The 14,006-nt window shown below is 48.4% G+C and overlaps 1 protein-coding gene across 1 annotated transcript in view; it reads left to right on the top strand.

Annotated features, from left to right (window-relative positions):
• LOC146839532 (N-acyl-aromatic-L-amino acid amidohydrolase (carboxylate-forming)-like) overlaps positions 1-12,525 on the top strand; it is a 36,798-nt gene extending 24,273 nt beyond the window's left edge. Inside the window, exons 5-6 of the mRNA XM_085651590.1 lie at positions 7,972-8,081; positions 10,849-12,525. Of these exons, the coding sequence (XP_085507716.1) occupies positions 7,972-8,081; positions 10,849-11,043 (305 nt within the window). The 3' untranslated portion in view covers positions 11,044-12,525. The remainder of the gene's footprint in view (positions 1-7,971; positions 8,082-10,848) is intronic.
• The last annotated feature ends 1,481 nt before the right edge of the window (positions 12,526-14,006 follow it).

Genomic DNA, 14,006 nt, shown 5'->3' with positions numbered 1-14,006 from the left:
AGCATGGAGCAGCGTCGTCGGGGATACCAAGGGGTCGTCGTGAAGCAAGGCGGTGCGGAGTGCGGTGCCCACGTGTCGCGGTGCGAGCAGCGGCTCGGTGGCGGCGTCAGCAGGCGTCGTTGGTGAGACCAGGGTCGCGGTGCGGCGTCGCGGCAGGGCCCTCTGCAGTGCCTTCAGGACACGGAGTCGGCAGTGGTGTCGTAGATGGTGTCGAGCTTGAAGTCTTTGCTGTTCCTGAGACTTCTTGAACAGGGGGCAAGCTCTACCTCAAGCCCTTGGAGAAACTCACAAAAGTAGATTGCAGAAAGTTCAGTCCAGTCCTTTCACTGCCCAAGACAGAAGCAGCCACTGCAGGCCAACACAGCAAAGCACACAGCAAAGTGGTAGTTCCTCCTTACAGCTTCTCCAGCTCTTCTTCTTGGCAGTTGTTAGATTTGGGGGTCTCTAGTTGGCATAGGTAGATACCTGTGACAAATAGGGACCCTTGCCTCTAGTCAGGATAAGGGGGTTCACTCCTAAGATAACCCCTGCTCACCCCCTTGGTAGCTAGGTACGAGCAGACAGGCTTATCTCAGAGGCAGTGTGTAAAGCATTTGTGAACACATACAGTATTCCAGTGACAACACTACAGATGGACACCACACAGTTGTATATTAAAAATAAGTATTCTTTATATAGATTTATCACAAGACCATAAACTAGAAAAATCCACAATACTGTTACTTTAAAATGGTAGAATTGGCTTAGTTCTTTTTAGATCTTAAAATGCGACACTTTGAGTCAATGTACCTTTGGATGCGACACGCAGGGCAACGAAAGTGTTGCAATGATGGTGATGCGGTAATTCCTTACTGCGATTCCGGGGCGATGCGGCAAGCAACGCCGTGATGCGATGAAATTTTGGTGCAAAGAAATAAAGAGGTCATCTTCTTCTTGATGCAGCACGCTTCTCCGAGGTTGCGAGAAGTCTCAACTCAATGCGTCAGCTGCAGCGGCGACACCCTTGCTCCGTGATGCGACGACAGCGGCTTTGGCGGCGACACTCTTCTTTGACGATGCGAGACGCTTCCGCTCGATGCGACAGCTGCAGCGGCGACACCCTTGTTCAGTGATGCAACCACAGCGGCTCCGACGGCTGCACACTTCTCCGTGGATGCGAGGCGCTTCTGCGGTGCAATGCGACAGCTACAGCGGTGACACCCTTGTTCCGTGATGCGACGGCAGCGGCTGCGACGGCGACACGCTTCTTCTTTGTTGTGAGACACTTCTTGTGATGCGGTGCAATGCTACAGCGGCGACATCCTTGATGCAGCGGCTACGACGGCGACACGCTTCTTCTTCATTGCAAGACGCTTCCAGGTCCTTGTGACACGCAGTCCCTCAGAAGGCCCAAACAACTGCAGACACTTCCAGAGAACTCTTGGGAAGCTGGGGGTTGAAGTCTGTTGTCCCTGAGACTTCAGCAGGAGGCAAGCTCTTCTCTCAAGCCCTCGGAGATCTTTTACAAGTTGAAATAAAGCACCCAAAGTTCCTTTCTTTGGCAGTCAGGCAACCACTGCAGGCCAATCCCCCAAGCATCACTTCAGCTTAGGGATGGTCTCTCCTCAGTTTCTTCTGGTTCCTCTCCTCAGCATAGGTTTCTTCTTGTTGTCCAAATGTGATCTAATTCTCTGGGGTTTGGGACCCCTCTTTTATACTAAGTTTCTCTTTGTTGTCTGAAGGCAGAGAGGCCTTTGCCTAGTCAAAACCAGTTCTGGTCAGTCCTGGAGCACTTTGTTTACATGACTCCTTCTTTCCTTTCAGAGAGCAGGGCAGAGACATCAGACGCACCACAGGAGGTGGAGCCAGCATTGTGGAGGGAAGGCACAACCCTATTCAGGTCCCAGGTGCAACTCCTCCCTCCCATCTAGATGCAGATCTCTCTATTCACCACTGGGCTGACTCACCCTGTCTCCTGCATTCCTCCAGCCCCTGTCACTCAAACTCCAGACAAGGAATACACAACCTAGCAGAGGCAGGTTTGGATGGTTAGACAAGAAAATACCTACTTTCTAAAAGTGGTATTTTCAAACACAGAATATTAAAACCAACTTCACTAAAAGATGTATTTTATCATTCTGAGTTCAGGCATACTAAATTCGAATTTCTACCATGTTCCCTGAGTCAGTTAGGATTATAGGATGTAATAATCAAACTGCCCATTCTGGCCTATGGAGAACAGGTAGCCTTGCAATAGTGAAAAACGAAAATGGCTGTAATTCACTATTAGAACATACCACACACACCAGGGCATGTCCTACCTTATACTTCTTACAATGCACCCTGTCCTTGGGCCTACCATAGGGGTGTCTTATATGAAGAAAAGGGAAGGTTTAGGGACTGGGAAGTGGGTGCACTCGCCCAGTCAGCATGACAGTACCAGACTGCACGCAGGCTCTGAAATAGCAAGCCTTATACACACTTTTACAGGCTGCTTCTGTGGGTGGCACAACCAGTGCTGCAAGCCCACCAGCAGCATTTGGATTACCAGCCATGGGCACTCCTGGTGCACTGTACTAGGGTCTGACAGGTAAACCAAACCAACCAATCATGGAATCACTAATTCATACATCAATTTACAATAGGGAGAGCATATGCACTTTAGCACTGATTAGCAGTGGTAAAGAGTCATAAAACAGCGAACAACAGGTCAGAAAAAATATAGGAGGAAGGCAAAAAGTTCAGGGATGACCCTGCAAAAAGGGCCAAGTCCAATACAACCCCTTTCCAGCCAAAACGCAGGGTAGACCATTACTACCTTGATGGGCTTCCTTGCTTTGGGCGATAGAACCTGGACCTGGCCCGCAACTGCAGGGGCAGACTCCAGTTCAACGCCAATCTGAACCTATTGGAATCCCTCTGTCCATACTCTCACGGCCCACCAAGCTAATCCATGGGGAACCCTTCTCCTCACCTGTGGACACCACCTGTGCAGCACCTAACCTTAGCTTGCTCACAGGTGTGTCCCAACAGACAGACAGCAAGCTACAGTGGCCACTGACAATAGTCAATGATGAGACCCAGGCCTTATGCCTCTCAGGGCTCTCAAACCTCTGTGGTGTCAGAGAGCGGGGGGCAGTAACCCCAGGTGCTTGGCACCCTTTGTCCACTCTCCCTCCTGTGTGGTCAGGTATGACATCCTGGCACTGACCACCAGCCCCAGGCCTGTACCTGGCGGCTGGACAGGAGACTGGGGTGGGCTTTCCCACACCCGGTCCTCCTCCTCCTTGTTGGGGCTCTGTACCCTTCCGCCTTGAGTGGTACCCCCTTCCAGAATTGCCAGGGCACCTGTGGCAGGTGTCCTGCTCAATTCCCCTACCAGTTCAGTGGTTCTTTCCTGCAACTGGGCGTCCAGGTCAGGGGGGACACCCCGAACCTGGTCCTCCAATCTAGGGTCTAAACCCTCCAGTTGAACTGGAGTCAGAGGCGAGGACTCCCTCCCTCTGTACCCCCTTCCAGAGTACTGCCCCCTCCCATCAAGAGCGGTACCCCCAGAAGACAAACCGGCCAGGACACTGTTTACAGTTGTCCCACCCTCCAGGTCAGACAACACCTCAACCTGGCTCTCCAACCTAGGGTCTAAACCCTCAGGGTGCACCGGGGTCAGAGGTGAGGACTTCCTCCCTCTGCACCCCCTTCCAGAGTGCTGTACCCTCCCACCTGGAGTGGTACCCTTAGAAGCTACATCGGTCAGGACACTGATTAAAGTGGTCCCTTCCGCCAGGTCAGACAACACCTGGACCTGGCTCTCCAACCCAGGGACCATCCCATGCGGTTGAACACTCGCCCGGCGCACCAGGACTTCCTGGGGAGCACGCATGCCCCCCCGAGGGTAACACAGAACTCATGTGTTGTGTGATAGTCTGCCTGGCGCAGATCTCCCGATCCCTGTTCATCTGACAGTGCGCAAAGATCCCCCAGGACAGAAGTGGTGTCACCATGGTCATTCACTGGTGATGCAGCCCTTCTGGCTGGCTCCTGACCCACTGTGGACTCTTTCTCCCTCTCACCCCTCAGTCTGGTCTTCTGCACCCTCCACTTAGGAGTGGTACTGCCATACACCAGAACTGAGGGAGGCCTGCTTACAGACACTCCACGTTCACCAGACACTAGGGGATCCCCCTCAACGGGCGGTCTATCAGGACAGCCAAGGCTCCCTACCTGTTGTTCCCTTAAAGAACCATCCAGGCCCTGAGACTGGGTTTCAGGCACCTTGGGACACGCAGCCCCACATTCACTCCTTCTCCACTGAGACAGGACGTGAGTCCCTACATCCCTCCCACTACAACGGGACCTAGCTGGGCTACTCTGAACCACTTCCACCACTCCGGGTTGGACGATACCTGAGCCACTCCTCTCAGGGTCACTCCCCAAAGCCTCTCCAGACCCTCTGGAATCCACCAAAAGGTCTGCCTCCAATGTGAGCTCCCTGGGGTCAGAGAACTCCCTCTCCAACAGGTGTTGGCATAGCTCTGGAAAACAGGGACTTACAATATGCTCTCTCACAATTGGATCACACAGCCCCCTACAAGGGTTAACCAAACTATCCTTCACCTCACTATCCAGTGCCTCACACACGTACTCCCCACCACTCTCCTGAGACTGGCAAGACAGTATCTGACTGTCTCTGTCACTCAACCCACACTCTTCTGGGAGGTCGATCAATAAATCCCAAGGGTGTTTGGGAGCCAGTCTATGGCTTTCACTGATGGAGTCTTTTGAAGATTCATGCTGACAGATTCCTTCTTTTTGGGAGGTGATGTAAGGGTGTTGTCAGCTGAGTTCTGTAGTGTGTCCTTCTCATGGAGAAGGTTTTCACCAGATAACGGATGATTGCGTATTACTTTATGCTAAACACTTAATCTCTGCTCAGCACAAGTAGCCCAAAGTTTAAAACTGAGATATACTTTCCAGCACAAAACTTTATTGTTGCTGAGAAGTAGCAATAAAGTTATGCAAAGTAGCGTGTGTGGAGCTTTACATCAGGGGGACATCCCATGGGAGGTACGTAGAAGTTCCCCGCTAAACCTATGTTTTTTTTACCCAAAGCCCAACCTACGAACAAAAATAGTAAGAGCCTTGCACCAAAAAAGAAGGGCTCCTTGAGCACAAGGCGGGCGTTAAAAAGAATATTTTCATTTATCCAAACTTTTCCCATTCCGCATGTGTGTTGCAGTGTACAGTACACATACAATGACAGAAAACTTTTTAGGTAGCCTCGACACGGTTTTCTGTACTTGAAGGATAACCCTCCAGTACAAAACATATGCCAACAGCCCACACCCACGTATGCTCTATGGTGCAAGGATGAGTGTGGCACCAGTGAGCCGGTTACAGGAAGGAAGCAGGAGCGCCACACCGTTGTAGCTATGGGGTGTCCTGCTCTGGCGACACGGAGCAGCTCAACGTCTGTTGCGGCTTTGGATGGAAACTTAAATCCTGCTCTTAAAGCTCTTTGCACATTTTGCGGTAGCCTATCTCATACCGTGCGTAATACAGTTTTAAAATAATGATTTGCATATTCACAGTGCTTTTAGTCTCAGACTGGGACCTTAAAGCACTGAGGGGCATATTAGCAAGGGCGTGCGATAAATATCGCAAATCGCGCTTAGCGCATATTTTTTTATCGCAGTCTATCGCTGGATCCTATCGCGGAGATAGCACGTTATTACCAACGTATATCTCCAATGCGATAAGAGATCCAGCGATAGCGGCGAAATCCACCAAAAACACAAGTAAAACAGCGATAAAACTTTTATCGCTAACGTAAAGCTTGCTAATAGGCAGGGGAGGATTCAGCCTTAGAATCCACCCCCCATTGAGGATAATGGCTAAGTCAGGAAATTCCTGCGATAACCCCGGTTAGCGCGACTTTTGTCATCGCTAACCGGGGCCTCATTGCAAGTAGGCGTTGGGTCTGTTAGCGGCTGTTTCCGTGGTCTTCTGGTCGGGAACGCCTACTTTGCATGTCATTAGTGATGAATATCGCTGACATGCAAAGCGGCCCCCAAAACGGTTGCTTTCGCTAGAAAGCTGTCGCTAACAGCTGTTAGCGATAGCTTGCTGATTGGGCAAATAAAATATCGCCGCTTTAGCGGCAAAAAGTACCGCTAAAGCGGCGAAGACGCCCTTGCTAATATGCCCCTATAATTTCAAGTCACTATTTCCCAGTGCCCTAATCAGAATTCAGGTGTGAAAGGCTGGCCCTGTCTGTGACTGTGGCTACACACAGAGGCATCTTCAGTGATCGCATTAACCAACGGTGATGTCATTTTCCACTGATTGTGTTATGTTTGATATGTATCTACTTTAAGGTGAATGGGGGGGCTGAAGCCCTTTTAGGCCTGAGGTCTTTGCACACCTGCTCTGACTGCAGGTACCACAATGCACCCCAGCCCACCCACTCTGCTGCATCCCTGCCTACAGCTTGGCCTTTGCTCGCACTGTGGTTACTCTGCCGTGTCATCCATCTGAGTTGTGTTTGGCCTGACCATAGCGCCATAAGGCCTTCACCCGGTAGGGAGATTCCTGCTATAGAAATACCACATACATACATACATGTGCTGGGCTGTTGGAGCAGTGTGGGGACCGTGTACCCTGCTTAAAAGGAACGACTAGAGGGGTGCAGTGAGGCTCTACAAAGTCCTTTTAAGTTCTGGGCCTAGTGGTATTGTGGGGTCACTGAATGCTCCTAGGCTGTGGGGATAGAGTGGGGCCGGGACATGCTGTTGAGCTGTGGGTGCAGGAGATGCTGCTCTGATGTACAGGGCTGTGGGGAAGGGGTTCTGCTTTCATGTACTGGGTCGTAGGAGTGTCTGGTGGTGTACTTACTTCTTTGGTGAGCTGGGCTGTGGGGTGTTCTCGTGCAGAACATACTAGTTTTATGTGCTGTGCTTTAAGGTGTTGTGGGGCTGTACTTACTACTTTGATTTGATGGGCTGTGGGGCTGCTCTGGTGGCCTGGACCGGCGGCTTTTACTTGAATTCACAGGATGTCTTTAATATACATCTGAGGACCTGCTGGTGTGATGTACAGGTGTGTTCGCTCATATACTGCCCTTATACCTCTGATACAGCCCTTATGCCTCAGATACAGCCCTTATGCCTCATATACAGCCCTTATGCCATATACAGCCATTATACCACAGATACAGCCCTTATGCCTCATATACAGCCCTTGTGCCTCATATACAGACCTTGTGCCTCAGATAAACAACCCTCATGCCTCATATACAGACATTATGCCTCAAATACAGCCCTTATTCCTCACATAAAGCCCTAATGGCTCTTATACAGCCCTTATGATTCAGATACAGCCCTTATGCCTCAGACACAGCCCTTATGCCTCATATACCGGCCTTATGCCTCAGATACAGCCCTTATTCCTCACATACAGACCTTATGCCTCATATACAGCCCCTATGCCTCATATACAGCCCTTATGCCTCATATACATCCCTTATGCCTCATATGCAGCCCTTTTGCCTCATATACAGCCCTTTTGCCTCATATACAGCCCTTACACCTCTGATACAGCCCCTATGCCTCTCATACAGCCTTTATGCCTCATATACAGCCCGTATGCCTCATATGCAGCCCTCATGCCTCTGATACAGACCTTATGCCTGCAGATCATATCCTAGTTTATGTAAGATCTCCTCCCATTTCAATCCCCTCCTATTTCCCTTATACGGTTTTCTGTACCAGAGACCCTCTCCTACTCCCCATCCGCATTGCTTATTCCTATCACTCTCTGCCCTTCGCTCCCTCGATCTACACTTTATCTTTCTGCCTCTCAAGTCTTCTCCCCCGTCCTCTCATTCCTGGCCCCTTTCACCTTTCCTCACTCTTTCCTCTTTTTTTTTCAAGGCCCTCCACCTAATTGCTCCTCTAATGTCCTACCCAGGGTCATGACTTCTGTCTCTTCTTTCAGGTGTCACTTTTCCAGCATTTGAAACTGAAGCATATCAGTATTTCGGCCGTCAGTATTACCCCATCGACTCCGACGGAGAGATCTCAGCCATGGTGCACCCCAAACTGGAGGTAAGCAAACAGTCCAATCCAGATACTGCACGCTTCTCCTTCTCCCATGGAACGTGTTACTTCAGCAGCTCTCCCTGACTCCACCAGCAGGTGTCACTGTAAAACACACTTATCCTTCTCCTGTAAAAAGTGTTACTTCAGCAGTCCTTGCCCCAGCCAGTAGGGGCCCCCCTCAAGGCAGTCCTTGGTTCTCCTACCACCATGACAAGTGTTACTTTACCAGCACTCCCTGACTCTACCCGCAGGTGTCACTGTAAATACACTGCCTGTTTCTCCTTCAAACATAGAATGGGGCACTTCATCAGCACCCCTTGTCTCTGCCAGCAAGTCACTGTATTTTCAGTCTTTCAGTCTCCTTTCCCCCTGATAAGTGTTAATTCAGCAGCACTCCCTGACTCCGTCAGAAAGTGAGTCAGGGAGTGCTGCTGAATTAAAGTTTTTCCTTTTAACATGAAATGTGTTACTTCTTCAGTACTCCTTGCCTCTGCCAGCAGGTGTCACTGTAAGGGCAGTCCTTGATTCTCCTTAGTCCATGATAAGTGACTTAGTGCAGGAGCACCTCCAGCCTCCGCCAACATATGTCACTGAAAACACATTACGTGTTTCTCGTTTTCCCATGGACTGTGTTACTTCACCAGTACTCCCTGCATCTGCCAACAGGTAGCACTATAAACACAGTCCTTTGCTCTTCTTCGTCCATGACAACTGTTAATGAAGAAGCACTCCCAAACTCTGTCAGCAGGTGTCACTGTAAACACAGTCCTTGGTTCTTCTTTCCCAGTGACATGTATTACCTCAGCAGCACTCCCAGACTCTGTCAGCAGGTGTCACTGTAAACACAGTCCATGGTTCTTCTTTCCCAGCAGCATATGTTACCTCAGCAGCACTCCCCGGCTCTGTCAACAGGTGTCACTCTAAACACAGTCCTTGGTTCTTCTTTCCCAGTGACATGTATTACCTCAGCAGCACTCCCAGACTCTGTCAGCAGGTGTCACTGTAAACACAGTCCTTGGTTCTCCTTTCCCAGCAGCAAGTGTTACCTCAGCATTACTCCCAGGCTCTGTCAGCAGGTGTCGCTGTAAACACAGTCCTTGGTTTTCCTTTCCCGGTGGCATGTATTCACTCAGCAGCACTCCCAGCCTCCGCCGACTGGTGTCACTGTAAACACAGTCCTGGATTCTCTTTTCCCAGCAGCATGTGTTACCTCAGCAGCACTCCCTGACTCTACAACTAGTGTCACTGTAAGCACAGTCCTTGGTTCTCCTTTCCCAGTGACTGGTATTACCTCAGCAGCACTCCCAGCCTCTGCCAGACGGTCACTGTAAACAAAGTCCTTGGTTCTCTTTTCCCAGCAGCATGTGTTTGTTACCTCAACAGCACTCCCTGACTCTACAACAGGTGTCACTGTAAGCACAGTCCTTGGTTCTCCTTTCCCAGTGACTGGTATTACCTCAGCAGCACTCCCAGCCTCCACCAACTGGTGTCACTGTAAACACTGTCCTGGATTCTCTTTTCCCAGCAGCATGTGTTACCTCAGCAGCACTCCCTGACTCTACAACTAGTGTCACTGTAAGCACAGTCCTTGGTTCTCCTTTCCCAGTGACTGGTATTACCTCAGCAGCACTCCCAGCCTCTGCCAGACGGTCACTGTAAACAAAGTCTTTGGTTCTCTTTTCCCAGCAGTATGTCTTTGTTACCTCAACAGCACTCCCTGACTCTAAACAGGTGTCGCTGTAAACACATTCCTTAGTTCTCCTTTCCCAGCAGCATGTTACCCCAGTAGCGCTCCCAGGCTCTGCCAGCAGGTGTCACTGTAAACTCAGTCCATTGTTCAACTAACCCAGCAGCATGTGTTACCTCAGCAGCACTCCCAGTCTCCCCCAGAAGTTTCCACTGTAAGGGCAGCCCTCGGTTATCCTTCTCCCATGACAAGTTTTACTGCAGCAGCGCTCTGAGCTTCTGCCACAAGGTCTTTCTACAACTCATTACGTGTTTCTCCTTCACTCGTGGAATGTTTTCCTTCAGTAGCACTAGCTGCCTCAGCCACCAGGTGTCGCTGTACCAGTACTACCACTCTCTCTCTCGCTGACACACAATCAAACACACTCTATCTCTCTAACTCACGTGCTTCCTCTTTCTCTTTAGAGGCTGTTACTGCTTTGGCATGTTCAGCATGTCCAGCAGGTGCCTCTGTAGTCTGCAGCCTTCCCAGACCTTACCTGTTGGTGTCAGTGTCATTGCAGGTCTCCCAGGATTAACTGCTGGTGTAACTGTCACACCAGTACTTTGTTCTTTCTGCCTTCAGCTGCACTCCCAGAACCAACCTCAAGGTGTCACTGTATTATTTAGCATCCCCAGGTCTGACCTCAAGGAGTCACTGTATTATCAGAAACTTCAGACGTGTCCTGTACGTGTAATATAAGCATTGCCAGATTGCAACAGAAAAACCCGCAGTCCCTGATGTGTCATGTAGGTGACACTGTAATATCTGCAGTGCATGGCCCGGCATATAAGTTCATCTATAATATCAGCAGTTCCTGAACTAACCTGTAGGTGCCACTATAACATCACAAGTGCATTATATCCTATGGCAGTTGTAACAAGGCAAACCGGATCTCTGTAACGTTTGGGACCGAGTAGCCTGTCCACCAAAGTCTTAATCGGCCATAAGTGTCACATTGATATCAACACTCCCAGACCTGTCCTCAGTGTGTCATGGTGATGGCAGCTCTAGCTCTGACCGTGGTTCTGTTTCCTTCTTTTTTAGGGTAAAGACTACTCACCACAGAAGCCCGGAGACCCTATTCTGCTGTCCTTTGATGGGAAGACCATCCCCTATGATGGGAACAGGACCTTCTATCCCATCTTCGTCAACGACCCATCCGTGACCATCATGAAAGCTGCTTTTGCGAAGACGGCCAAGCTCAAATTTTCTATCCCTGCCATCCAAGTGATGAAATAGCGCTGTGAAGGGCACCCTGAGATGAAGTCTTACATCCACAGCGATCTGCTGTATTTCGAGCTTGTGGTGCTCCCAAACCTCAACAATCTCTTGGATTCCTTGGAACTCCAAAGCATGGAAAAAAGTAAACATACGTGTGATGCTCCTGACCATACTTGGCACTGCAGGGGTCTGTGTTTGACCCATTGCTCACAGGTTCAAGTCCCAGCAAATACACTCAGCCTTCATTCTTCTGAGGTCAATAGAATGAGTAACATTCAGTTGGATAACAATACACGTCTCTTATTCAGTGCCAAGATGCCATTTTGGGTGACCGTGCATTTTACAAATGCACGTTACGTTATTACGCTATGGATCTATAATTATATCCCTCATAAATCTACCTTATACTCTCACTCCTATAATCAGGGCACGAGTCGGTGGTACACGCAGATACACGGCGTCCACCCACTATTTTCACAAGGTTTACGCCGTCCCCCCTGCCAGAAAGTTGGGCCATACGGAAATATGTTGAACTTGTCCCAATGTAAAACACCGGGACAGGTTCAGCAGCGCCTGCACGTTGTCTGCTTTCCATTTCCAGCAGCAACGTGGAGTCAGCGAGGGGGCTTTTTCACCTCCAGCCAGGCAGAAGTTAAGTGGTCATCAGGCCTCCTTTTTTAGGTCTCGGCTAGGCAGCGCAATGCACTGTCTCGTTGAGACATGCAGTATATGCTTTACTATGTTTGTAAACGCCTCTTTTCACTTCGTTCTTTTTATTTGTTCTTAAGTGTGCCTTTCAAAATGTTGTAGTTCCTATTGGTTAATACTGTTTCAAGTCCCTTCTTTTTGACTGCTTTTATTTTGTATTTGTTTGGCGTTGTTGTTGTATGCTGGGTTTTTTCGGACTTTTTATTTCATGTGCCTGGCTTTGAATTCCGTCTGAGGCAGGCGCGTGAGGCCCATAGGGGTCAAAGGGCTTCAGCCCCTCCCGATCGTGTGCTTCTCGGGGGCACACACAGACAATTTTTGAACTGCTGGAGGCTGGCTGGCTTGGCGTCCATCTTTTTGCAGACACACTCGAGTACTTCACAGGTCTTCAAAAGGCCGGACACGTGATAACCGGGCTTTGTTGTTTTTCCACTTGGTTAGAGGCCCTGCATCTCCACTCCATCTATTGCTGGAAGAATTAGCCCTTCCCGTAATTTCGCTGTAGGTGCGACTCTGCTCTGAGGCGTTTGGAAACAAATGCGATTAGATCCCTGAATGTAAGGTGCATAATAATGCAGGATATGTGCTTTGCTTCATTTCCCTGTGTGGTGTTTTTAAACTAATGCAATTGCTTAATGTAACCAGTGTAATGTTCCAGTAGATGTGTTTATGTGCTTTGCTTTCTTTTCCCATTTGCAGTGTTTTGGAAGTAGTCTGATTGCTTAATCTTAAATGTGTAATATTTTCAAATGTGTGTGGTGTTTTGTGTTAAATAAATTGTATTTAATTTGGTTTGCTTTGTTTTTATGTTTGTAAAACAATGCGTAATGTAATGTGCCTAATGTTACAGAGCATGTACTTTTGTATTTTATTTGGTTTGCTTTGTATTTTGTACTACTTGTTTTACAAGTATTGTGAGCGCTGTATTTAATGTGCGTAATGTGCATTGCCAGTGCTTGGTTTGTAAAACCTTAATTTCTTGGACAACAAGCATTTGCAATGCAATAGGTCTCGCATTTGCAAAAGTTTAAGCTATTGGCATTGTTCATGACAATGCCTTTTTTAATCTATTTTATAAAACAAACACATAATGGCATTTATTTTTCATTTACAAAGCCAATAGCTAGTGTTGCATTATTATTAGCAATGCCAGCTGCTCACACTTTTATAATGCGAGACCTTTTGCATTGCAAATGCTTGTTTACATCTGCCTTTCTTTCTTGATTTAACTCCCTCTACGCTGTATCGTGGCTTAGACTTGTACACAGGGTCTCCAGGTTCACAGATAGCTTAGATGCCACCAGGAATTGTAGTTGTCAAGGTGGCCTTGGTGGACCTGTTTGACCTTCTGATGTAGTTTAAAGGTGTGGTTAAAAAAGGTGTGCTATCTTAACAGACCCAGGTTGCATCATCTGTTTCAAATACCCTGGTTGTCCTAAATATATCCAAGCAACCCCGCTACTGCTTTTAGCTTCCCTGGAACATTCATATGATAGCGTATATGTGTAGGCATTATTACAGGTCACTGTTATTTGGGCACGGTCCCGATGGTGGTGATAAATTTGTCTGCAGCTTTCCATCTACTCATGGAATCTGAGTGTAAAATGTGCAGCAACCAAATGATAAGGGGGGTCAAACCCTACTTTTCTTCAGCTAGAGCTCTTCAATCACTTTGACAGATGCAGCTTACCATGCTAGCATCAATGATATTCTGATTGTCCTCTCCCTGTTGGTTGGCAAAGCACAATGCTTTCACCACCTTTGGACCTTGATACATAAAGACTCTTCAGTGTTGGCATTTGTAAAATAAGGCTAGAAACGTAAAGTGCCAGAATGCTGCTTTCTCTTTCCTCCTCTGACTAAGACCATTTTTGCACTTCTTGATGTATAAGTACTCTTGACAATCACGTGCATCGGTCGTTAACTCGAAAATCTTTGAGTGGTGGGTTTGTACCTGTGATATTTCGGGTTTATGTAAATAAACAGATTAGGCCCATTCAGTATTTATATTTGTTAATGTCAATCTGTACCTACTGCCATTTATTAAAAATTGAAAAGGAGACAGTGCTGTGAATTTGGCAGGAGCACTCATTTTGTACTTTCATGTGGGCGAGAGGAGCATCTGCCTCTGTTAACACTTTAGAAGCAGCAGGCTGGCTTGGATTCCCACTACTAAGGTATTACCCAGGGTGGATTAATGTCCCTGCTGCCCTGAGAGAATGGTACAGCACACCAGCTTTTTTCTAAAGCTAGTCTTCAAGTAGACCGTGTCT

The sequence above is a fragment of the Triturus cristatus genome, chromosome 4_1, assembly GCF_964204655.1.
Source record: "Triturus cristatus chromosome 4_1, aTriCri1.1, whole genome shotgun sequence".
Lineage (NCBI taxonomy): Eukaryota > Metazoa > Chordata > Amphibia > Caudata > Salamandridae > Triturus > Triturus cristatus.
This window is presented reverse-complemented; position numbering and strand designations above follow the sequence as displayed.